Genomic DNA, 27,463 nt, shown 5'->3' on the forward strand with positions numbered 1-27,463 from the left:
ATAGAGACACTAAGTTTAGGGTTGCATGAAAATAATCTAATCTCTTTTAGAGGGTTTGCATGCAGCAGCTTTGTTCTTATTGCTGCCAATAGTGCTTTAAAGTGGCTGTTTTTTCAGTGTGCTCCTGCAGGGTTAAGAGAGGATAAGCCACAGAGCTCTCGGAATCAGAAGAAATCAAGATCATACAAAGGATATTGGTCCTGAAGCCCCAAAAACAAAATAATTGGCAAAGATGACTGAACACACATTCTCTATGGTGCCCTAGTCTCAATGGAGGCTGTTGTTCTAAAAGGCACAGATAAGAAAGGGAAGTCTGTTCTTAGACAGTAACCCCAAGGTTGTAAATGGGTCCATGATGAAACTAGCCTTTATTATGTCATTGTAAGTATGGTAATGAAATTATGCACAGAAAAGCAAGTATGGGGACCCAGTGTGAGTTCCAGTATCCAGTCTGTTCCTCAAGTTATTTAATGGGGGCATGGTAGTCTTTGAAGGAAGATCAGGCAAGTAACACTAAAAGGATGCAAGCACTGTGATGATGAGCTTGTTTTTCTTAAGCTTGTTGAACTATAACATAGATATAATGCAAACATATTTCTGAAAACAAATTGGCTATCTCTCAGAATTTGTATTAGATTATGAAAGTAGATGAGACAAGCTCCCACAGCTGTTGAAAATAAAGTGTTTAGAATTGGACAACAGGGTTTGCCCTTCACTCCTCAGTCATTTGGCAGGGAAATTGCAGGGAGAAATAACATGTCCCCACCCCCACAATTTCCTGCATAAAAATAGGAAACCAATTGGACTCTTTTGTTGAATTAAACACATAAAGGCTTATAGTAACAGGGTACTGTTACAGGGACACGGGTGGCGTGGTGGGTTAAACCACTGAGCCTAGGGCTTGCCGATCAGAAAGTCGGTGGTTCGAATCCCTGCAACGGGGTGAGCTCCCGTTGCTCGGTCCCAGCTCCTGCCAACCTAGCAGTTCGAAAGCACGTCAAAGTGCAAGTAGATAAATAGGTACGGCTACAGCGGGAAGGTAAACGGCGTTTCAGTGTGCTGCTCTGGTTCACCAGAAGCGGCTTTGTCATACTGGCCACATGACATGGAAGCTGCACGCCGGCTCCCTCGGCCAATAACGTGAGATGAGCACGCAACCCCAGAGTTGGTCACAACTGGACTAATGATTAGGGGTCCCTTTACTTTTACCTTTACCCTTTCAACCATAAGCTCTCAGGTGATTGAAGAAACATTACCACCAACAGAAAAGCATGATGGTCTTGTTGTAGTCAAATACAGTCTAGTAATGGTTGAGTTGGAATAAAATAAACAAACCAGAACTCTCACATGGGTAGGCAAACTAAGGCCCGGGGGCTGGATCTGGACCAATCGCCTTCTAAATCTGGCCCAAGGACAGTCCGGGAATCAGTGTGCTTTTACATGAGTAGAATGTGTCCTTTCATTTAAAATGCATCTCTGGCTTATTTGTCGGGCGTAGGAATTTGTTCTCCCCCCAAAAAAATAATAATATTGTACAGCTTTTACCACTCTTTTGTTGACTATGAGGGCCACTCCATTTCTTCTACGGGATTCTTGCCCACAGTAGTAGAGATGATGGTCAGCCAAACTGAATTTGCCCATTCTGTCCATTTTAGTTCACTGATGCCCAGGATGTCAATATTTATTCTTGCCATCTCATTTTTGACAATATCCAGCTTACCAAGGTTCGTGGTTCTTACATTCCAGGTTCCTATACAATATTTTTCTTTACAGCATTGGACTTTCCTTTCGCTTCCAGGCATATCCGCAACTGAGCGACCTTTCGGCTTTGGCCCATCCGCTTCCTCAGCTCTGAATCTACTTGTACTTGTCCTCCGCTCTTCCTTAGTAGCATGTTGGACGCCTTCTGACCTGAGGGGCTCATCTTCCAGTGTCATAACTTTTATATGCCTGTTGTCTTTGTCCATGGAGTTTTCTTGGCAGTGATACTGGAGTGGCTTGCCGGTTCGTTCTCCAGGTGGATCATGTTTAGTCAAAACTCTCCACTATGACCTATCCATCTTGGGTGGCCCTGCACGGCATAGCTCATAGCTTCTCTGAGTTGTCAAGCCCCTTCACCACGGCAATGCAGTGATCCATATTGAAATACTGCCCCTTAATGAGACCATACATAGATTCACAAAATGTTTAGGGGTATGCGTCCCCTAAAACCACTGTTTTCAAGTAGCTAACTTGGTGCAGTAGTGCTGAACGGCTTTGCTGTAGTTTGCAGAGGACTTCCTTCCTATGAGGTTGCTAGTGTCATGTATTACATAATTAAGAAGCTACTGCATGACTATCCATTGCTTCCATCTATTTGGGCAATTATGTCAAGACCCTAATCAAGAAATGGTACAAGAACACGATGGAAGCATGTAGAAAAGAGTACAAACAAAGAGTGCAACCAAATGATTTCATAAGGCCCTAAAGATGATCCCTTGTAGATGAAGCATTTTCTCTGTGGGTATGGAGTAGAGGAGTACTTGACCATGAATTGGCTTCCTGAAAGGAGATGACAAATACCAAAAGCTACAAATCACTTTTAACCTTTCTGCCATTTAAATGTGCACACACATACACACACACAAAATATGGGGAAAATAATGCTCCAGTACTAGCTCAGTCTTGTTCATACCAAACTTTGTAAAGTTGTTAAGAAAAGTGTATGAACAAAATTAGGACAGATTGCCATTTTCTAAAAATAGCAATGCTTTCCCAGTGTATTTAAAGTCATTTGGGGGATTTTTCAGAAGTACTTACCAGGTGTCAAATTAAATGTAGCCCAAGGCTAGCAGCTGTTGGGTGGTGATGTCATTTTTTTCAGTGCCAATGCATGCTGTTGTCATTATCATCTTGAAAAAGAGAAGCAGATAAAGTACAGTAAAAGAAGTATAATGGACAGCATACAATTTGAGATGCAAGCATAAAAAGTGTTGATACATGGGTTAAAAATTACAAACAGTTTCTGCAATATTTTGGTTAATTCTATATTGTGTCTAAAAATTTCACACCACTTAACTTATATATATATTAAAAGCTCAAAAATATTATGAGTACAGTTTCATGCCCAGTAGTGGTTAGCTAGTAGTGATTAGACCTGGGAGGCTGGCTTCAAATCCCTGTTCAGCCATGAAAGTAACTGGGTGACCTTGCACCAGTCACAGTCTCTCAGCTTAATTTACCTCACATAGTTGATTAAAGGGAGAGGAAGAGAACCATATATGCCACCTAGAGATCCTTGGGTAAAAGGTGGGATATGAATTTATTTATTATGTCACACCTTTGGACACAATGGTAGCTGATCTACTGGGCCAGTGAAGGTGCTTCCCTCCCCCTGTCTCTCTCTGTGTGTGTGTGTGTGTGTGTGTGTGTGTACGTACACACACACATACCATTTCTTATTGGACCACAGCATTTTCTTTCAGCTGGTAAATCTGGATCCATTAACTAATAATCACCAGATGAAACCTGTTCGAACACAGCAAAATGGCACGTTCTTAAAGAAATTGGAGTGCCTGATCATCTCATCTGTCTCTTGAGAAATCTCTATGTGGGACAAGAAGCTACAGTTAGAACTGGACATGGAATAACTGATTGGTTCAAAATTGGCGAAGGAGTATGGCAAGGCAGTATATTGTCTCCCTGCTTATTTAACTTATATGCAGAATTCATCATGCGAAAGGCTGGACTGGATGAATCCCAAGCCAGAATTAAGATTGCCGGAAGAAATATCAACAACTTCAGATATGCTGATGACAAAACCTTGATGGCAGAAAGTGAGGAGGAATTAAATAACCTTTAAATGAGGGTGAAAGAGGAGAGCGCAAAATATGGTTTGAAGCTCAATATCCAAAAAACTAAAGTCATGGCCACTGGTCCCATCACCTCCTGGAAAGTAGAAGGGGAAGAAATGAAGGCAGTGAGGTATTTTACTTTTTGGGGTTCCATGATCACTGCAGATGGTGACAGCAGTCATGAAATTAAGAGACGCCTGCTTCTTGGGAGAAAAGCAATGACAAATCTAGACAGCATCTTAAAAAGCAGAGACATCACTTTGCTGACAAAGGTCTGCATAGTTAAAGCTATGGTTTTCCCAGTAGTGATTATGGAAGTGGGAGCTGGACTATAAAAAAGGCTGATCGCTGAAGAATTGATGCTTTTGAATTATGGTGCTGGAGGAGACTCTTGAGAGTCCCATGGACTGCAAGAAGATGAAACCTATCCATTCTGATGGAAATCAGCCCTGAGTGCTGATTGGAAGGACAGATCCTGAAGCTGAGGCTCCAATACTTTGGCCACATCATGAGAAGAGAAGACTCCTTGGAAAAGACCCTGATGTTGGGAAAGATTGAGGGCACAAGGAGAAGGGGACGACAGAGGACGAGATGGTTGGACAGTGTTCTCAAAGCCACCAACATGAGTTTGACCAAACTGTGGGAGGCAGTGGAAGACAGGAGTGCCTGTCATGCTCTGGTCCATGGGGTCACGAAGAGTCGGACACGACTAAACGACTAAACAACAACAACAATGCCTGCACCACCTATACTCATGCAGCAGGAAATAACCCCTCCCACCATGCCAAAGCCAGAAAGAGGGAGCACCCCACCCTGTCATGGGTGTGCTGAGCTGGAACCACTGCTTTCTGTGATTCCAGGAGGGGACAGTTCCAGTTCTGAGGGCCAGCTGGAGGTTCCCTCACTATGAGAAGTGAGGCTACAGGGAACCAGACGAGGCCTTTTTGGTAGTTTTGCCTACCCTGTGGAACACCTTCCCATCAGATGTCAATAAAATAAACACCTGACTTTTAGAAGACATCTGAAGGCAGCCCTGTTTAGGGAAGTTTCTAATGTTTGATGTTTTACTATGTTTGATGGTTTAATTTGTTGGAAGCCATCCAGAGTGGCTAGGGCAACCAAGTCAGATGGGCGGCATATAAATAATAAGTTGTTGAAATTAATCCTCAACAAATCTAGCTGTTGAGGTAACCCTTATAATTCAGTTCTCAAGGCACATTTATGAATGCTTCCTTGATAAATGTCATCACCAAAACCTCAGGTAAGCATCTGTGTTCAATGCAAAGGTATTATGATCTCCTTTGCGGTTAACCCTGGAAGTATTATGATTACTATTTGAAACAGTGATAACTGAAAAGGCCTCTTAATTCAGTAACTAAGTCAAAATCAGCAGTAAGTATTACAGTCAGACTATATAAATATATTATTTTACAAGTTCCTGTTTTTATGTAGTTCCCAGTCTTTCACTAGAATCCAAAAGTGCTAGCTCTTTTTTCCTGGAATACTAAGTCTTTTAATTCAAGCAGTAGTAATGAAGAAAAGAAAGTTGGCTGAGGCATATTCCAAGGCTCATTGGCTTAAATAACCTCTTGCCAAAATTTTACTGTTCTTCAACACAGGGGGCACTTAGGGTCTCTGCAAGAGACATTTAATGGGCCATCTTGAAGAACAATACTTTTGAGAAAATGTGCCATCATACTTTTGGTATATCTAAAAAGATAAAGGTAAAAGACCCCTGACAGTTAAGTCCAGTCGCGAAGGACTCTGGGGTTGTGACCCTGTTACGTCTTCCAAACTAAGTTTGGAAGCCTACTGTGCCAGATGAGCACTTTCTTCGGTCTCCACCTTTAACAGCCTGTTCTGTTCATGCACAAATTGCTAAAAACTATCACTGGGTGCATAGCAGAGCGGAGTCTTTTACATCTCTAAATTGGCTGAGTTGCGTAGCTGAGAACTGGGAAATGCCACTTTAAGAGAACAACATTTAGCAGCAAGGTTTAGTGGTGATGCAACCAGCTTATAAAAGTGCTTCTAGCATTTAGCCCTCAGTCCATTTTTCCCCTTTGCTTCTAAATTATACTGAAAGACATTTGAGGCATTAAATAGAAAATCACTTTGCAGAGGACTGGTTGTTAGTATGAAAAGTACACTTAAATGAATATTACATTTTCATGTATTTTTTTTTAAAGATGGAATGGAGTAATTCAACATTATTTCATTCCCAGCTACCATTTGTGAGGAAAGAAATATAAATTGCAGCAACAGATTCTGAGCACAGATTATCAGTCTTTTAAGACTCTCATGTCTTTCTCTTGTGAATTTATTCTGCTGAAGCAGCAGCTCATAGCATTAGCAAAAGAGTGATCTTCTACCTTCAGTGGTGTTTTTGCATGGGGCAAATACAGGCAGCCATTTACCAAACTGTACATACCATTATTCACAATTTCCCTACTTCTGCAGTTTTCTAGAGTGGTGAGGAACTATTCTAAAATTATCTTCACAAATTAGAATGATGCAAAAGAAAGCTTTCAGTTTGTAAGGATTTTACAGTGGTACCTCGCTTCAGGTTACAAACTCCGCTAACCCAGAAATAGTACCTCAGGTTAAGAACTTTGCTTCAGGATGAGAACAGAAATCATGCTCCGTTGACATGGCGGCAGTAGGAGACCCCATTAGCTAAAGTGGTGCTTCAGGTTAAGAACAGTTTCAGGTTAAGAACGGACCTCCAGAATGAATTAAGTTCTTAACGAGAGGTACCACTGTATTAAAGTTCTTCAGTATAGGCGTTCCTGAATTGATTTTATTATTGGTAAATATCAAGCATGGTTTTTTCTTTAATACCAACTCCCACCACCATATCAAGTAATAGTACATTCTTCCATCCATGTCCATATTGAAATCTCTCCATTGTGATCACATATTGGAATAATATTCCACAATTCTTTTATTGTTACATATCCTTTAATTCTCACCCAGGTCCATATGTTCAAATTCCATTTCCTAGTATTCTAATCTCCTCCTCCAGGACTTTCCATTCGCGTTTCTTCCACTCTTTTCCCAGAGAGAGTACCATAAATTTAGTAGCATCATTCTCTGAATTCACTCCAATTTGTATGTCAAATGCTTTCTGTTAGAACTGAAGAAAGGCAGGACTGAAGTTTTCCCAAACCTCCCCCTATATCAATTACATCAATGCCAGATCCAGATGACCAATTATGGTTTAATCCTCCTCTTCCCCTCCAAGACCTTGTATGAAAGGCATTTTCATTTTACCATGTGCTTTCTCCAATTTTGTCATTTCATCGTCCAGCTTTGCATCAATTTTGTCTCCTAAGTAGTCTCCAGTTCCCTTTTTCAGAGGTTCAGTGGCCATCCTTCATGTATGATTTAGCTGAATTTTGCCATTTTGAAGTGGTCATCAACTGCACATTCAACACAAGTGCTTGAGGCATGTTTTTTTGCTGCTGTGCTCCATGTTCTCAGGTATTCTATCTTTCTCTGCTCTGGCCAAATCACCCAGATCCAACCCAAACTTTTATCAGTCCGGCATTTGAACTATTCCCATTAGTGAGATCACTCTCCCTGCTTTTTTATAGCTTCATCATTTTTATTTTCAATAAAAGCAGCCAATTAACATATCCATAATCATAATCCAATTAAAAACAAAAAACCATTTTTTAAAAAAAAAATCAAATTACAGTCCAAATTATTAATTATTAATTTTTCCCGGCTTCCCATAGTCTGGACTTCTTGAAGTATATCTCCAATATCTTCGTTCCTGCCTTCTTCTTGTTCTCAAATTTTCCACATTCTGATCTTAACGCTTTAAATTACTCTGTCCCTGGCTATGTGATTGTCAATCATGTCAGAAATATTACATCCTTTCATCCATCGAATACAGCTTTATTTGTAAATATGTATTTTTCCAACTGTCTATTTGCCAGTGCAGCTTTTCCTGACTTCATTCCAATCTTCCAATCCAGGCCAAGTCTATCATTTAGAGTTTAATGATGCAGAAACTCTCATGTTGTTAAGTTATTCCAATCCAGGCTGTTGTCCAAACCTGTTGTTTGATGTTAAGCATACTGTTTGCATATTGCAATGTAAATGAGCTGTATTCCACAGATATAAGTCAGTTGGTGATCAATCAGCTTTCAGAGACCACATAATCCCCCCTTCTGGGCCCTAGAAGGGGGGCTACTAGACATCAATTTAGCCTTCTTTCTCACTCGTAATGAAGAAATTCTGCAAACAGATGAAGAAATTCTGCAAACAAATGCCCTGTATGTTATCCCAAATTATTGTCTCAAGTCACTACAAAGTCAGCCAGCAAGCATCTCCCACTTCCCTCTAAGAAGGGAGGGACTCTCATTTTTCCGTGCTGGTTCATATTAACAAGTACCATCTTCTTTCTTCTTTTATCTTTATCAAGTCTTTCAAGTCTAAGTAAAGCTGCACAATTGAATACTTAATTATAAATAGAAGTAGTCCATCTGTACTTTTTTTTAAAGGTTTCTTAATGAGGCTTGGCGTAGAAAAACAATTGTAGGTATTGAGAAGAAAAAAGAATGTACCAATCAACTCCATAATCCAAACACCATGATGTCCGAGCTTAAACACCAGGGGCTGTTCAATTCTACAGGTTTTTTCTCAGTCTTCTTCGGTCCAGACTATGTCTATTTATTGTCCAAATCTAATTATTTTATCAAACAGATATTTCTGGCTATGAGAGTGGCTTCAGAAAGTGCCAGCCATGTTGTGCTCTGGTACCCAATGCTGCTGCTTGCACCTTGATGCAAGCTGACAATCTCGGACAATCTGTGGGTCTATGAGACAGTCCTCCCCCACCCTGGGGAGTCTGCCAGGACTAATTACCCCCATATCAGCCCTGAATCACTGGCACGGCTGAGGTCCAATTGTATGGGAGTCAGCCATTTCTCACCGCCGGAAACAGGAAGCCCTGGAGCTCTGTTCTTAACCTGAAACTGTTCTTAACCTGAGGTACCACTTTAGCTAATGGGGCCTCCCACTGCTGTTGCGCTGCCGCCGCGTGATTACTGTTCTCATGCTAAAGCAAAGTTCTTAACCCGAGGTACTATTTCTGTTTTTTTTTGTTTTTTTTTATAAATACTTTTTTATTAAATTTTCCAATTAAAAAAACAACAATTCAATTATTTCAATTATATCCAATTATACATATACATATCAATTAAGCCAAATATTATGCCAAATCCTTAAAACAATTTTTTTTTCGACTCCCCATGCTCCAAAGTCCTGGGATTTTAAGCAGCTGTTAACATTGCCATCCTAATCCTATTGTCAAAATCTTGCTGTTATCCATCATAGTCCCAATCTTTTCAATAATCCTTCTAGATGTTTTCCTCTCTCTTTTATCTTTCGTCGCAGCTTCTGAGATAAGCATCAAACAAGATTTAACACTGTCCATTTTTCCTGTGTGGGTTTTTTATCCAGTCCAACCTCCCCATAAATCTCTCTTAGTCCAGTATGCCTTTCTTGCCACGTCAACAGTCCGACACAAACCAGCGCCATTTTAGGAATCTCGGATTCTATGCACTCTTCTTCCAAACTTCTTATAGATTTTGCACGAGTCCAGCTTTTGGCGTGGAACAGCTGTTTCACATTATGTATAACCTCTTATGATTGACTTACAGCCTTCCTCGTCCTTCAGCTGGTCCCCGCACTCTGAGACTCCCGTTTGGCTGCTACTATCCATCAATTTTCACATACGCCACAACTCAGCGCCATCTTGAGTGCCTCGGGATGTACCTTCTTCTTCCAAACTGATTATGAACTTAGCGAGAGAACAGCTTTTTAGCGAGGGGCCGTAATTGATTTATAGCTTTCCTCACCTTTCTGCTGAACCCTGCAGTCCGAGACTCCGATTAAACCACAATTAGCTCTCAGATTCCAAAGACGCCACAGCTCGTAAATCCCACTCGTTAGCGGCATTCAGGCAGTACTGATAAACGTTCCGGGGAGGGGGGGGGTTTCCAGTTAAAAAAAAACATTTTCTAAAATCATACCAGATGATAATCCTCTATTTAAATAAGATCCAATGCCACACAGTTCATTTCCATTTCTCATTTGTCTAAAATAGTCAGGCAGTCCGTCCAGGAAAGTTATATGTACGTCTTAAAATATGAAAATAGAAAGTTCACTTCCCTTTTCGTTCCGCCCCAGTCATTCTTTTCTCTTGATAAAATACTCTCTCGGCTCTTCTCACTCAGAAGCTGATAAAGTCCTGGCAGTATCTTCTTCCCTTTCCTTTGAAGCATGTCCATGGTTTTAAATCTAATTATTCTTCTTAATCATGGCGTTCGTGCTCGCATGGGGGGCCTCCAGGAGTTCCGGCTCCCATGAGTGCTTAGCCCAGTCCCCCCCACCCCTCCGAGGTACTATTTCTGGGTTAGTGGAGTCTATAACCTGAAGCGTCTGATTGAAGTGTTCTCCTACTGGTTTCTCTGTCTTGTGATTCCTGATGTTAGATTTCTGTCCATTTATCCTTTGGCGACATAAATCTGACATCAGAAATCACAAGACAGAGAAACCAGTAGGAGAACACTTCAATCTCCCAGGACATTCTATACAAGATCTCAAAGTAGCTGTCTTATTACAAAAGAATTTCAGAAATAGACTGGAAAGAGAAGTTGCTGAACAGCAACTTATTACCAAACTTAAAACCATGGAGAGACCAGGTCTGAATAAAGACATTGGATTCTTATCTCATTATACATGATAAAGCTATCTTTAGCCATCCCACCCCTTGGTTTTTCCTGTAAGACCAATTGCAGTCATTAACAGTCGTCAACAGCTATCAGTCAGTCAATCACCCACTCCCACCACAAGGAGGGAGTAATACCCCTCTCCACCCTCTCACTATATATAAGCAACTAGTGACTTCTGTTTCAGTGTATCTGAAGAAGTGTGCATGCACACGAAAGCTCATACCAATGACAAACTTAGCTGGTCTCTAAGGTGCTGCTGGAAGGATTTTTTTTATTTTGTAATGATTTCTAAACCTTCCAAAAATCAGGTGGTAGAGTCTTCATAGAACTATAATTTCTAAAGGCAAGTGTGAGATCACCTGCTTGGTGCCAGTTGCCATTATAAGAGAACAAGGGAGGCATTCATGGTGAGTTCTGGCATCTCTTTTTCTAGAAAAACAGCACTGACACTAGTCATCTTGGTGATATCCTTGTTTTCTGTGTATTGGGAGGATTTGTGTTTGGGGATGAATGTTCAGATATACAATCTCACCAGCTTTCTGAAATGGTTCACTTTTCCCCATGGAAGTGATATCAAGTGCTTTTCTAAAGATGAAGATCATGTGTCCATTTTGAGATAGTACTTTCTGACATGGAGAACATTACATCATTTTGGCCCAAACAGATTACCATTGTACCATGTAGTGCATCATAATGAACAAGGAAATAAAATTGTAATGGAGGTGTGTACGGATTATGTATATGTCTGTAAACATTTCTGTCATTTATATTTGAAATATTCATATGTGTATAGGCTGCAATTTGGCAGGTAGGCAGGTACGTTTAATGCCCATTAAAATATATGTGTCTATAATGTGTGTGTATGACTGAAAGCATGTTTGGAAACTTTATGTATAATGTTACTTTTATTCATCTCACTAAATGGTGTTCAGGATGCTGAACATAATAATCCAAGTTGCATCAAAGTGATGTAAAGTTACATTGTATTTGATTACAGACAAGTCATAGGTATGGGCAGAATAAAAATAGCAATAATAATATCAAACTCTTGTTACTTGCTTCCAGAGTATATAGTTAGCTTTTGCAGATAAGCCTATAATGTGGGTGGGAACAAATAAGTATCATGAATCATTGGTCTTCTACTACTTATAGCTGTTTCTGCCCTGTGTGTCTTGCATTATTACATACCTCTCCAAGACCTTATTAACAAAACAAATTGAAACATGAAGTGTTAACCATGCAAGTGAGGATTGGACAAATAATTAAATAAATCATTTTAACCAGCTTCCCTTAGTATACTAGGGATAAAAGAGATTTTAAGACACACACACCCCAGCCCTCACTGCTTAAAGTGGTGGATTATTTTCTGCCTATGGATTTGGAGAACGTTATATATCCTTTCATCGGTCTTCACTTGCAGGTTCTTTATTTGAATAAGTAAGTTTTAGTATAATTGTGTCTGCCTAAAGTATTAACATGGGTGTGGGAGAGAGAGAACAGTTGTATAAAGCTTGACCTTGGGTACCTGACAGGACTAAAAATGAATTCCCTGCATTCCCATTCACTTCAGCATATGTGGCAGATTAATAATTTGTTTTGCTTGTTCCAGTGTATTTACCCCTGCTATTAAAGTGAATGAAGGTCATGTATGGAAGAGCTCCATTCCTGAATGGAATGGCAGTTATGTCTTTGCTCCTTATTAAAACGTATGGGAAGTTCACCTGGTGTTGATGAGTGTATCAAATTGCTTCATGTGCATCAATTCTGCTAAGCAGGCTTACGTAGGGATCTTTCAAAAGAAACTTAGGACTGCAAAGGATGTTCCTGATCAGCACCTGTTTATTTGCATATGGAGCATGTCATCAATAATACAGGAGACAAGGTCTTAAAGTCAGAAGAACAGCGAGTGAGGTTGGCATCAATTTTGTTTAATAGAACTTCATAAACAAACTAGTCAATGGTGTAACATGAAACTGACAGCTTTCATTACAGTAAAATATATGTCTTTAATTTAGTGGTTTTATGTAAATGTGACCCTATTTTTTCTTTTCATATTTTTTCCCTGTGTTATAGCCTTAATTGCAAAGAGATTAATTTTACTTCCTCTGCTATTCACAGAGGGCGACGAGACAGGAGTGATGGATAATCTACTTGAGGCACTGCAATCTGGGGCAGCATTCAGGGATCGCAGGAAACGAACGCCAAGAACTCAGGGTAGGACATTTACTGAACTTGGGGGGTGAGGAAATGTATCTAATGTTCAAAGTCAGGGAGAAAGGGAGTCTGTTTGGGGAAAGCTTGTATTACTGTTTTTGACTCATGTGAAAGCTCAGCAGGACATGTGTATGCAATCACAATTTTTAAAATTCTAACTGTATCTACAGATAATTGTAGAGGGCAAAAAAGAAAGGAACATAGGGTTCCCTGTGGGCATTAAATATAAATATATAAACACTCCACAGTTTGTGGAACATCACTGAAAATCATCATCATAATTAAATTGACTTAGCCAAAATCTTTAGACTCTGGGAATTGTTAATTTTTATTATAGTTAGATTATGTTTATTTGCTTGCTGCACTTTGGCATCAGTCAATCTATTTTTGCAGAGGTATATCTTGCTTTGTATATTTAAGTCGAGCAGTTACTGATCCAAGATTGGTCCTGCCAAGAAGCATCCTGTGCCTGCTCAGCCAACTCTTACAGTGGGGAGGGAGAACACACTCTGCGCAGACTTCTTGGAAAAGAGGAGAAAGCATTTGAAGTTGAAGCAGGAATTAGCTTGAGAGACTGTGGTATGACTGAAGGCACAAATATAGGAGTTGGAAGAGGAAATTGACCTTTTGATTTCCACACACTAGGATCAGAAGTTTCAGTTGTGGTACATGAGGACGAGGAAGAAGGGAATGGGTGAACCCAAGGCTTATGATTATCTGTGCACATAAGACTATAACCTACTTTAGTGTTACTTAAAAGTGATCTATGAATATAAAAATGCATACATATTTGCTAACCATTTGTTAATATTTACTATATGCCCATTTTCTATTGTGTATATATTTACTTTGCAAAGAAAAAGAGATGGTTTAGTGCTAGGTCTCAATATAGGCACAGGGAGAGTGGGGTATAATTTACCAGCTGAAGATAGCAATAGATTGTATTGTAATTCTACAGAATTCTAGGACAGAGATGCAATGTAATGCTTCCTTGTTCCTTTGTTAGATCCTGGAATATTAGCCTTCATTGGTTGTAGTTGGGGCTGAGGAAGATTGTTACATCTCCTTCCTTCCTTGTTCAACTCCTGTTCATATGAAATTTCTAGGAATTTTAAATATGATAATGAAAGGGAACCGGGGGACAGACTCCTTATGCAATCTTACAAAATTGTAAGCTGTCAACAAATTTGATTATTGTAGAAGATTATTATGAGTAATCTTTGACTCGGAGGTGGAATTGTATCCAGTGTACCTGTGTTTATAGAAATAGTATTAGCTAAAATGTTTTCTGATACATAGATAAGACAGAATGCTCCCAGGTATAAAGGAGGATTCTCTTTGTTGAGACAAAGGAATATGTTTTCCTTAGCTTCTTTACTTTCTAATCAGTTTACGTTGTCTAATATTTTCACAAATAGCCTTCACAAATCCTACTGATTGCCCTGTAGAGTAAATTCAAATAGAAAGTTGTAGTATTGATCCTACCATAATGTGTTGTAAATGTCACATATTAGTTTGTGCATATTAAAGGCTTATTGTAGTCTGAAGTGCAGGTGTCTGAGGTACAAGTCCACAAAATAAAGTGTATATGTCATGCTTCTTTTTATGTACTTTTGACACTGCATGCCTACCTTTCCCAAGGGCTCAGTATTGTATCCTAATACAGGTTTAGACATACAGATTTAATAGTAAAAACTGTATTTCAGGTGTCCATTCATATGTTACAAAACATGGTACAGCAAACTAATGGTTTATTTATTTGATTTTGACTGAATGAAATATAATTAAATATTGTTGCACAAACTTTCTGCCTGTTTATGCTGTAAAAAGGAAAAGTGCCCCCTATGTATTCACTGAGATTTTGACTGTTGTAATTCAGTCAGCTGCATGTGAGCAAAATGTTTGCTCTTCTATCTACTGCACATCTACATGATATATGATTAAATCACACTGGCACTGAAATATTTTAAGAGGTCACAATTTCTCTCTCTCCTACTTATGTAAATATTGTAAAGGGGACGAGTATTTTAAATGTGGAATTTGAATCTTACCTGGCTTTCATGTTTAATGATTCAATGATAGTGAAATCCCTTCTCCTTTAAACAATTCTGCCAGCATCCTGTCATACCAGAAACTTCTTAAAATGACATATGTTGAACAGTATCCATCACTCTTTCACCAATTATCCATGACCTTTTATCCTAGCCTCAGGCTATGAGATTATAAAACAAGACCAATTCTGAAATATATTCCCTCTAATATTAGTTTAAGCATCCCCCCTCACATTTCTAACAATTTTTCTTTTTTAAAAAAATCCACTAAGCTGCTAAATCTTTTACCATCGAATTACATTTCTGGAAACCTTAATAGCTGCTGCCCTTTTAGGAGTGTCCTAGTTCAGAAATACAGCTACAGTGTTACCATGTGCCATCATTTCCCCCTTTCTAATTACAGCAAAGTTATAGCTTTGAGGTACATACTATGGCTGTTTAGCCGTTACCTGTGGTCTAAACCACTGAGCCTCTTGGGCTTGCTGATTAGAAGGCCAGGGGTTCGAATCCCCATGACGGGGTGAGCACCCATTGCTATGTCCCAGCTCCTGCCAACCTAGCAGTTCGAAAAGTAGATAAACAGGTACCACTCTGGCAGGAAGGTAAACGACATATATGCAGCATTGCACCCAGCAGGACTTACTTCAAAATAAACAATCATAGAATTGGGTTGTTAGCCCATTTTTAGATTAGCAGTTAATTTCATAAATATGCAAGCGTTCCAGTTCTTATGCCATGGACCGTTATTATTTATACCCCACCCATCTGGCTGGCGTTCTTATGCAGATATTCCAGCTAGTGTGGGTTTTCCAGTTTGTTATAATTCTAGAATTTTGCCTTGGCAATTACGATATCATCATGTATATAAAGGTCCTTTTCATGGTGTATGCAGACCTAGTTTTTGAGCTGGGGTCTATGTGGGAATGCTTTTATAGCTGTAACATATACCTTCCGCATTATGTGGCTGAAGATAATGAAGTTCTTGCCCTGTGTTCATGTTTCTCATAAGTGTGTTGCACTTCAGAAATACTAAACATCTCTTGCTTATATGGTTTTATTTGGTTCCTTAAGTCTTGCTTACTTTAAAAAAATATTAATTCTTCATATCTATTACTATTTATTAAATTTTTATATTGCTCTTCATTCAAAGATCACAGGGTGATTTACAACATAAAAACACAAAATACGTAAAATAATAGCAACAAACCACAACCCATACCAAACATTTAAAAGGTCATAGATTGTTTAATTAGCCAAAAGCTTGGTTGAAGAGGAATGTTTCTTCCCAGTGCCTAAATATATGTAATGAAGGCACCAGGTGAGCCTCCCTGGAGAGAGCATTCCACAGATATGGAGCCACCACACAAAAGGCCTGTTCTCGTGTTGCCACCCCCTGGACTTCTCATGGAGGGGTCACACAATGAAAAGCCTCAGATAATGATCACAGAGCCTTGATTTGCTTATCTGGGGAGAGGTGATCCTTAAGATACTGTGGCCTTGAGCCATTTTAGGCTTTAAATAGCCTCATTTTAAGTGGTGCCCTCCCATCAGATGTCAGGGAGATAAAAAAAATTACACAACTTTTAGGCAACATATGAAGGCAGCCCTGTTCGGGGAAGTTTTTAATGTCTGACATTTTATTTTATAGATAGATATAGATATATAGATATATTGCTGGAAGCCACCCAGAGTGGCTGGGGAAACCCAGGTAGATGGGTGGGGTATAAACAATAAAAATTATTATTATTATTATTATTATTATTATTATTATTATTATTATTATAGCTCAAAACCAGCACTTTGAATTGGACACAGAAACTAACTGGCAGCCAATGGAGTCATGCCAGGATTGGTGTTATATGCACAAATGATTTTGCTTCAATGAGCAACCTGGCTGCTGAATTCTGCACCAGATGGAGTTTCTAGATCATTTCAGAGGCAGCCCCACCTATAATGCCCTGCATTAATTTAACCTAGGGCTTTACCAGAGCATAGAGAACAGAGCTACGATACCCTTGCAACTGATGCAGCTGACCCACCAGCCGTAGCTGATGGAAGGCACTCTGTGCTACTGAGGCCCAGTTGACAGCAATAGATTCAGAAGTACCCCCAAGCTGCGTACCTGCTCCTTCAGAGGGAGTATAGCTCCATCAAGAGCAGGCAACCCACCATCCATCTGGTCTAACAGTGCCTCAGTCCTGTCTGGATTCTGCTTTAGTTCATTGTCTCTCATCTAGTCCATTACTGAAATGTAAGCCCATGGTCTTTTGAAACCAAAGCTTGCTTTATTTTTTAGAAAGAGATTATTACGTTGTTTTGGATTAACAATGCTTTGTGCTCAATTAACAGAAAACAGTTCTTTATCACTAACAGGTCTATTATATGTTTTATATGTTTCAGCCCATTTCAATGCATGTAATTTATAATCATATCCCCCCAAAAAATGTTATTTAGTAATTGCTTTAGTCACAGACATCCATGAACTGTCCTGAGGCAATATAAAAACCTATATTCAGTAAATTACTTCAATTTCTCATGCTGCTTATTTTGTAATAGTTCTAAAATAAGTAAGAACTAAATTATATATCTTAGAAGAGTTGGTTGTAAGCAACAGTCTTGGGAAGATATATTTACTTAGCACATGATTTAATCATTGTTTGGATGGAGAAAAATATAAAGATACCTTTGTTTTAAATAATAATAATAAATAAATAATAATCAGTAATTTCTAATTATTTGACTTCATTTTAATCATTTGGCTTGATAAATACTTTGTAGGAGGTTCCAAGAAATAGCCATTTGGGAAAATTTTAGTTCATTTTTTTCTTTCTTTTTCTGAAATAAAGATTCAGGCAGTCCTTGTCCCTATCAGTCCTATCAATCTGTGACACATCATACTTTTTGTCAATGCCTTGGCATAATAATGCACTGGATTAGCAGCAATGCATTAAGACTCAAAGCATACTAGTCTGAGGCACTGTTAGTATGCGACTGAACTGCCCAGGTAAGTAGCATTCAACCTGAACTGAAAGGGGGTCTATTTCCCCTAAAATTTCAATTATGTCATTCTAGCAGGTAGATACCTTAGGGGTGTTCCTTGATTGTCACTGAAAGTATAAGTCATGTGGCATGAAGCCATTTATCAGTGTAAGTTATAACTCTGCCTGGATAACAGTGGTCTGACTGCAATTAACCATACTGTCAGGGACTGGCTGGACACCGAGGAGTGGAAGCTGGATACTGATGAGTGGACACTGGGAGAGAGGGGTTGGATACTGACTTGGAAGAAGGGAAACATGAACTGAGGGAACATGTAACTGTTCGGTTTCTGTTAATTGGTTCTCATGGGAAACTTACATATTCTTGCTTCACACAATTAACTCAAGGCAGTGTCAATTTACTCTTGGCAGAAAGCCAAGGTCTGCCTGACCTGGAAACTACTCTCTGATTGGTTAATGACCAGCACTGAACTCTGTTATCTAGGAATGCTAGCACAGTTGTTTCTTGTTGGGTGTTAGGAGTAGGAGTGCTGTGTGTGGTTGGAGAGAGAGGGGGGATTTATTTTGCTTTGCTTTGTATGCAGAAACTCTGCTGCTTTTATTTTCTTTTAATAAATCCTGTAAATAGTTATTCTGCATCTAGCCGACTAGTCATTTCCACCTCAACTAGCTTCTGCGCTGTGCAGGAAAACTCTGCTACGTTTGGGCTAAAGCCACTAGAGCTATGTCTGACACTTTCAAAATTCTAAGAGTAACAGCCAGAAGATGAGAGTCAGAGGCAGGAGAAGCTGCAGGATTGGAAAGTGAAGAACAGTTGCAGGAGGAGGGAGAGATAAGTCAGGTGTAGACTCAAGGGCTTTCACACTTCCTCATCTTGCCCCCACCCCTCCTGCTTCACTGTCTCCCAATACCAGAGGAGGATTGAAGTGAGAGGAGTAGAGGCAGGTTACACAGATGCATAGTCTGTGCCTGCTTGCACACAGCTTGAGTGGGGAAGATATGTAAGCTGAGGTCAGGGGCAGGGCCTCTCTGTTGTAGATACTGCCTCATTGGGTGAACACTAAGAATAGCTGAGAGACAGAGGGCTGATGGACATGCCTTTCCCTAACTTGTAGGTGTACATTTGACAATACAAAGTTAATTCCTCACTCTGGATATTCCATGGCACATACCTTGTTTTTTTTTTGTATTATTGTGTATTTTAATGCTGAGAACTGCTCTGAGATTTTCAGATGAAGGGCAGTATACAAATTTAATAGTTAAAATAAAAAATGTCAGGAATCATCATCAGATATTTCACTTTCATTTAGTTAGCTCATGTCTCAATTAGACAGAAATAATACAGTGTGCTGTATGTACTCATCATACTTACAGTATTCAAGTTCTAAATTTTCTGATGATTATTCCATAGCTTCATGCAAAAGAGAAACAAAAGTGAACATTGTGGGAGCCTACCTCCCAAAAAAAGCTTTATGATGATGAAAATCAGTTTCAAGTAGATTCACAATTTAGTGGAGAGCTTTGTGCACAAATTGGATTGCTACCATTGTTTATTTGTTAACAACCAGATGACAGTTCTTTCTAAGCTTGAAAGTAAGAAAATAACTGTGTTCAGTTATAAAAAGTGATGGAAAGAAGAGATAGTTTTCCCTAGGGATCCTGGAGGGCAGTTTCAACTCTTCCCACCAACCAGTCAGGCAGGGTTCCCATCAGAGAACCTTTTTAAGGGAAGAGCCATCCCATTCTACCCATTCCAGCTGGCAGATCAAGGATGATCCATCCATACACTGTTCTCTACTAATATGGAGGAAAAGCTGCACAAGTGGCAACAAAACATAATAATATTGATAACAAGGACAGGAAACAGGTAGAAAGACCATCCACACTTTTATTAAAAAGGTAAAGGTAAAGCACCCCTGACAGTTAAGTCCAGTTGCAGACGACTCTGGGGTTGCAGCGCTTATCTCGCTTTACAGGCCGAGGGAGCCGGCGTTTGTCCACAGTTTTTCCTGGTCATGTGGGCAGCATGACTAAGTCACTTCTGACGAAACCAGAGCAGCACACGGAAATGCCGTTTACCTTCCCACCAGAGCAGTACCTATTTATCTACTTGCACTGGTGTGCTTTCAAACTGCTAGGTTGGCAGGAGCTGGGACCGAGCAATGGGAGCTCACCCCATTGCGGGGATTCAAACCGCTGACCTTCTGATCAGCAAGCCCAAGAGGCTCAGTGGTTTAGACCACAGCACCACCCTAGGCAGCCCTAATTCTAATTGCCAAAAGTGGCCACCCCAACATCCCAGAACGATAAGCAACTTCCAGAAGACTATGTGGGCACTACCCTCCAGGAACCCTGGGAATAGAAAATCATTGTAAGAATTTCCATTCCCTCCCCAGGGATCCTGGAGGGCAGTTCCAAGTCTGGGACATATAAGAGCGATAGCGTTCAAGGTGTGCTACCTAAAGGCAGGTAATGGGTGAAATACCCTCTGGAGCACCATCTACTTCAGTGCAGCAACTGCAGACACTCAGGAATCAACCTTGTATTGCTTTGGAAAGGTAGGCAAGGAGGCTGAAGTAGCCACCTTACAAATATCCAGAATAGGGAAACTCCTTGAATGCAGCTGAAGTAGCAGCCCTCCTCAGAGAATGAGCTGTGAGACCACCCAGAGGCACTTCTCCAAGTATCCCCAAAAGAAATGAACAGTGCTTCTGGTTTCCAGAAAAAAAAGGCCTGTCCAGGTAGAAATTCACAGCTCTCCTCATATCCGGGGTGTGCCACAAGCATTCCCAATCAGACTAGATTAGGGCAAAAGGATGGCAAAACCACTTCTGTGCCCTATGAAAAATGAGATTCACCTTTGTCACAAGAAACCCTCAAGAAACCCTGGAAATAGAAATTCACAGTAAGAATTTCCATTTTTCTTTTGAATGCATATTATGGTACATATGGTACATAATAATGTAAGCTGCTTTTGGCTATATTGTCAGTATTATGTACCCTGAAGCACAATGCACATTAATTAGAAAGAAGGCAGCTTTTTGGCAAATTCTCTTCAGTGAAAGTCATGTTAGGAAAGGATTATATGAACTTGTTTTCCTTCCAACGTACCATATATACTCAAGTACAGTGGAACCTCGGTTTATGAACACCTCGGTTTACGAATTTTTGGTTTACGAACACTGCGGACCCATCTGGAATGGATTAATTCACATTCCATTACTTTCAATGGGAAAGTTCGCTTCAGTTTATGAACGCTTCAGTTTATGAACAGACTTCCGGAACCAATTACACCCATGCTTTGGGTTAAGTACGCTTCAGGTTGAGTACTCCGCGGACCCGTCTAGAATGGATTAATCCACTTTCCATTACTTTCAATGGGAAAGTTCGCTTCAGTTTATGAACAGACTTCCGGAACCAATTGTGTTCATAAACTGAGGTACCACTGTATAAGCCTACTTTTTCAGCACCAAAAATGTGCTGAAAAGGCTGCCCTCGGCTTATATTTTAGTGAGGCAAGCGATGGTGGAGAAAAGCACAGGATGGGGGTTCAGAGAAGCGCTGCGCTGTGACTCTCCAAACCCCTGTCCTATGCCTGCTCTGTGCGAGGCGGTGGGAGGGGAGAAGCGGTGAGGAAGGGATCCTTCCTTGCCACTTCTCCCCCCCACCCCGCTGCCGACAGCTGGGAAAGGCATAGGGTGGTATTTATTTTTATTTTTGATATTTACCAGTAGCTGCTGCATTTCCCACCCTCGGCTTATACTCGAGTCAATAAGTTTTCCCAGGTTTTTTTTTAGGTCAAATTAGGTGCCTCAGCTTATATTCGGGTCGCTTATACTCGAGTATATAAGCACTTCTTTTTATTAATAATTTTCGTTCTCTTGCTCTCCATTTTTACTGTGCATTATCAGTTCCCAAAAATGTTTTTAATGGGACTGATATACATATTGCTAGCAACCTTTTATCCAAAATACTTTAAACTGAAAAAAAATATTCCCAGCCTCAGACTTTGAATGTACAGTGGTACCTCGACTTACGAAGACGATCCGTTTTGTGGCTGTCTTCGTAAGTTGAAGTCTTCGGTTGTTGAAGCGCCCATTCTGCGCATGCGCGAAGCACGATTTCATGCTTTTGCGCAGGCGCCGACCACGCGTGTGGTGAAAAGACTTCCGGGTTTGTCGACTTCGGAAGTCGAAACCTTCGGAAGTTGAGTCGTTCGGATGTCGAGGTGCCACTGTACAAGATATGTGCATTTAACTTGAGTAAATTCAGCTTTTTTGCTCAAGTCTTCCAAGCAGTAAAGCACATAGATGATTTGATTGTTCAGTTTAATCTGCCAATGAAACAAATCCTCAATCTCACATGGAATTACAGACATTTTGAGACCTTATCAATAAATGTTTGATCCACTCAAGAGACAGCAGTGGAAGTTCCCAATTGCCATATTTATCACCAAAAAAACCACCAGCAGCAAATGAGCCCATGCAATCAACCTCTGAAGCTGAACCACAGACAACCACTTTGACTGCAAGTGGCTATTGGTGACCCTAAATTGTCCTCCTTTCCTCTCTTGAAACAACATCAAGAGCAAAAGAGCAAAACAATTGTCATGCACCTATAAGTACTGTGCTCTATGGGTCATTTCCCGGTTTTTAAAGGATTGTCTTGACCATATACCAGACATCCCCAAACTTCGGCCCTCCAGATGTTTTGGACTACAATTCCCATCTTCCCTGACCACTGGTCCTGTCAGCTAGGGATCATTGGAGTTATAGGCCAAAACATCTGGAGGGCCACAGTTTGGGGATGTCTGCCATATACTATTTACACACTATCCTTGGAACATAACCCCCCACATAAGTTGTAAGTTGACAGTAGTTATTTTGTGCTTGACAAAGAGAACTGTGTGACTAGGGGCAGAATTCTACAGAATTCCTAAGTTACTCTGAGCATCATTTACAAAATGGCTTTCTGGAAGTGGGGAATGCTGCAGCCCTTACATTGCAGTAAGTTATTATGATTATTATTAATAAGTCCTAGTTAAAATTAAGATAGCTAGCTAACTGATTACTTCTATAGTACGTTTTCAGTCTTCATCATTGCTACACCGCACACTTAGAAGTAGGCATCACTGAACATAGTGAAATTGACATCTAAGTTCACATACCTATGATTCTGGTTCCTGTGGCTTATTTGCTTCTTGATCTATGTAGTTGTCTGTCTCTTGTTGGGAGACAATGAATCTCAAATGTCCAGTTTTCAAAATTTTAACATTTCTATCTTTGTGGAGCCACATATGATGAAAATGTAATGTTCACATTGAGAAACACTGTAATAGTACACTAAGCATATTAAAATCATGGAGATGTGAATGTTCAGCAAATCTCTTGCTCTTGAGAGATGGTTCCCTGCTTAGCTGAGTTGTACATTCTCTCTATCTCTCTTTCAATCACACACACAGCACAGCACAGCACACAACACACACACATTGTTGAATTCAGAAAAAAAACTAGGAAAGAAGGAAATTGGTTAAAGAACTGCATGAATGTCAGAAGTGCATTAAAAATACACAGCAGGAGGCTTGAAAGCATTTTCCAAATTATAAGGAGGATTGATAACATGAAGACGGTTACTCTCTTCTTCACAGATGAGATTTTTTTTTAAAAAAGTGAAATGCTACAATTTGCAACAATAGTAAGTAAGTAATCAGGCAAAGTGCATTATAGAGAGAAGAATAAAACCAAGTAACTCTATAACAGTTGCAAGCAAGTGTAAAATTTTAAATGGGCTTAGCTTTAGTTGCCAACAACTTCTTCAGCAAGATTTATCACCCAGTCCTCTGCCAGTCAGGGCATACAGTACTGAACTAGATGAAGCAATGGGCTGATTCCATATAAGACAGCTACATTTGTTCAAGTGATGAGAGGCCTTAGGCTTCCAATTTGGGATTATGCTGCCTGATTCACAAATATAATTTTACGTGAAATCAGCTGATAGAACTTGTTTTCATGTTATGTAACAGAGATTTACCAAAGTCTTCTTTGGTGGGTTTTTATTTATTTATTCACACATTCAATATTTTCCCCTATTTGAAGCAGAAGTTTTGAAGACATTTCACCTAATAGTTATTTCAATGCTTTTGGTGTGGTCATAGGCATTGGATCTTTAGTATCATATTTATTGCCATAATAGTGTGCTGGTCACTCACCCATCATTGTCCTATAGTCCCCAGCCAAACTGAGAGATCTGGGGTGTTATTTTCACAGCAGCTATACTTGCTTTGTTTCACTGCAGCATTTGGTGTCTGTCTTGGTTCTCATTTTTATTGATTTCATTCAGACTTTCCCTTCCTTGATGGTTATTATTATGCTGATCATCAGTGTCCAGCACCTAATCCTTAAAAGTTTTTTAGGCCTCTCCTGAAATGCTGTGTTTTATAGGCTTGCCATATGGAGAGTTCTATATAAAATAAAATGTGGTACAATACTTTTCATTCATTAAATAGCTTTCAAATAATTTATCATTCATGGAGAACATAAAACTATCACTTAGCTAGATACATAAAAGATACATAAAAGCAATAATAGTGAAGATTTCTTGAATTTAACAATATTGAGTTTTATTAGTCTAATCAAACTTGATATACATGTGTGCATTTGGTACACTAGATTGCTGGCATGGCATTTATTGGCTGGAAGCAATTCATTTTTAATTCATGAGAGGCTATTTGAACATTGTGGAGTGTGCTTTTGTATTACACATTTTTTTTCACAATTAAGAGATATCTCTTAACCTACACATTCTTTGTCAAAGAAAAAGCAGAAGGGAAAACATACTTCGTTGCACTATTATGCTTACTATTATGGAACTGCGCATAGCTGGAATTCTAGCAAAAGGCTGAAGGCCAACCATCTTTTATTAGAAGCATGAATACTAATGTTAACATGATGATTTTGTTATACCAGAGGAACATTTATATTATGCTATATATATTGTTCAATGATGAAGGACAACAGAAGTGAGAAACAGTGTATCCTGCAGAGTACTCAACATTCCTATGCATTCAGTCATTCTCATTATGTACTGGAAGTTCAAGGTTACATCTTTCTTACAGTTAGCATGCATTGTACTATTCAATACCAAATGTGTTATATCATAGAAATCAAAACAGTTTTGTGTCCTTCTACATCTTATGCTTTCAAACAAAATGCAGCTGTGTTTGAATCAGAGGCCTGGAATGTATCATAACCAAGCAGGGTTAGTGTTAAGGGTCAGTACAACCAGCTACTTGCTGAGGACCATGCTTCAAGAAGGAACTCCCTTCTGGGCCTCCTCCTGTTGCCGCTCGATGCAAAACTGCAGATATTGTCAATAGAAAGGGACAAATATAATAATAAATCCTAACCTCATATATACATTGATGGAATCTGGAACTGATGGTTACTGACCAGAAAAATATATTTTGTGCACAGCAGCAAACTAACTGTAGGAAAAAGGCAAAGTCAATGTTCGAGATCACTAGGAAAGGGATTGAAAAGTCTAAAAAATATGCATGTTGTATGCAAACTGGATAGAGAAAAGTAACTCTGTTCTTGTTTGTTTGTTTGTTTGTAAGGGTGTTTATGAACTGCCAGCTCATAAAAAGAATATGTGGACAGTGTAGAATAGAATAATTAAAATTATAAAAGCATAAAACACAGAAAAAATATCAATAATATTAGAACTAGGATCATACAATGAAGCTGAAGGTCCAGGGCAAACAAAATGAAGTACTTATTCCACCTCCACATAGTTACTGCTACCACAACATGGCAGGTAAATTTGTTACCGCAAGATCTAGCAGTGCCCAGCAACTTGAATGACTTTAGGAGCGGATTATACAAATTCAGGAAGAGTTAGGCTGTTAATGACTAATAGTCATAGAATCATAGAGACCACAAGGGCCATCCAGTCCAACCCCCTGCCAAGCAGGAAACACCATCAAAGCATTCCTGACATATGCCTGTCAAGCCTATGCTTAAAGACCTCCAAAGAAGGAGACTCCACCACACTCCTTAGTAGCAAATTCCACTGCCGAACAGCTCTTACTGTCAGGAAGTTCTTCCTAATGTTTAGGTGGAATCTTCTTTCTTGTTGTTTGAATCCATTGCTCCGTGTCCGCTTCTCTGGAGCAGCAGAAAACAACCTTTCTCCCTCCTCTATATGACATCCTTTTATATATTTGAACATGGCTATCATATCACCCCTTAACCTTCTCTTCTCCAGGCTAAACATACCCAGCTCCCTAAGCCGTTCCTCATAAGGCATCGTTTCCAGGCCTTTGACCATTTTTGTTGCCCTCTTCTGGACACGTTCCAGCTTGTCAGTATCCTTCTTGAACTGTGGTGCCCAGAACTGGACACAGTACTCCAGGTGAGGTCTGACCAGAGCAGAATACAGTGGTACGATTACTTCCCTTGATCTAGATGACTAGTCATGATGACTAGTACTTACTACCTTCAGTAACAGAGGCAATATGCTCTAAGCATCAGCTGATGATGAATAGGAGGGAGATATTGCACTCATGTTCTGCTTATGGGCTTAGCCACTATAAACACAGAATGTCTAGGCGGACCTTTGGTCTGATCCAGCAGGGCTTTTCTTATATTAAGGTAGGTGAATGGGCAGCAGTGAAGAAACAGACTGGTTCAGGAAGAGCATCTTGCCCAAGTGTTCCTTTAAAATCTCGAGTTGTCACAAAAATGAAGCTGTCAAAGCTGCATTTAGATTATACTGCTTCAGAAATATCATTAGATGAACATAAGACTCCACAGACACATAACTGGAAATCCACATTTTTCATCTGCTCACCTCATCAGCTTGTGACTAATTCATCTGAATGAAGTCTTCCAACCCACTGGAGGCTTTATAAACCTATTTATAGTTTCTATCCCTCCATGGACCTGCATAAACACAGAAATTGCCAAGCACATAGTAGTACAAAATGAATCACAAGATGTGAAGACCAAGGTGAAATTCATATGGCTATTTGTAAAAGATGTGTGTGCCGCAGAACAGACAGAAGAGGGTTTAACTATTATCATCTTTTGATATGTGATCTTCTGTTTCTGATATGCTCTGATATGCTCTAAAGAAATTAGGAGATGGCCATTCTCCAATTCCTGTCTCACCTCATTTTTCAAAAGTCTCTCTGGTGATGGTATGTTGCCGTCCTGACAGTTTTGTGCAGTAAGTGTCAAAGCATGCAGAACTGTGCCAAGCCAGTAAATAAGCCTGCACTTGCTTTGTCATATTTTCCATTTATCATAATCCATACAACATTCTGGGAACCTTTTTTTTTTCAGGAGGGGCACTGGATACTCCTTTTTTTCTTTAAAAGCATGTGTGTGTAAATGTAGCACTTCTTTTCATTAGAAGGTTAGAGCTTAAATTTAGGTTCTGCTACCTCCACTATACTTTTCATATTTTCCAGCAATAAACATTAAACTTTGCAGGTCCAGAATCACCTCTGCATGATGTGGTATATGACTTCACTGAATGAGATTTCACTACAATATACTATATGTTTATTTTCCTGGAATTTTAAGTGTGACTCTCAAATTGGCAAAGCAAAATAATAA

At 39.6% G+C, this 27,463-nt stretch overlaps 1 protein-coding gene across 7 annotated transcripts in view; it reads left to right on the plus strand.

Moving 5' to 3' along the window:
* DIAPH2 (diaphanous related formin 2) overlaps positions 1–27,463 on the plus strand; it is a 339,062-nt gene that overhangs the window by 247,906 nt on the left and 63,693 nt on the right. For 4 of the 7 annotated variants that reach the window (XM_088664504.1, XM_088664500.1, XM_088664501.1 and 1 more), the window contains 2 exons: positions 12,698–12,793; positions 13,214–13,539. In XM_088664504.1, the coding sequence (XP_088520630.1) occupies positions 12,698–12,793; positions 13,214–13,416 (299 nt within the window). In that variant the 3' untranslated portion in view covers positions 13,417–13,539. Of the gene's footprint in view, positions 1–12,697; positions 12,794–13,213; positions 13,541–27,463 lie in introns of those variants that run through there. The other 3 variants (XM_088664505.1, XM_088664506.1, XM_088664503.1) reach the window with 2 other exon arrangements.

The sequence above is a fragment of the Zootoca vivipara genome, chromosome Z2, assembly GCF_965207765.1.
Source record: "Zootoca vivipara chromosome Z2, rZooViv2.hap1.1, whole genome shotgun sequence".
In the NCBI taxonomy this organism is placed as follows: Eukaryota; Metazoa; Chordata; class Lepidosauria; order Squamata; family Lacertidae; genus Zootoca; species Zootoca vivipara.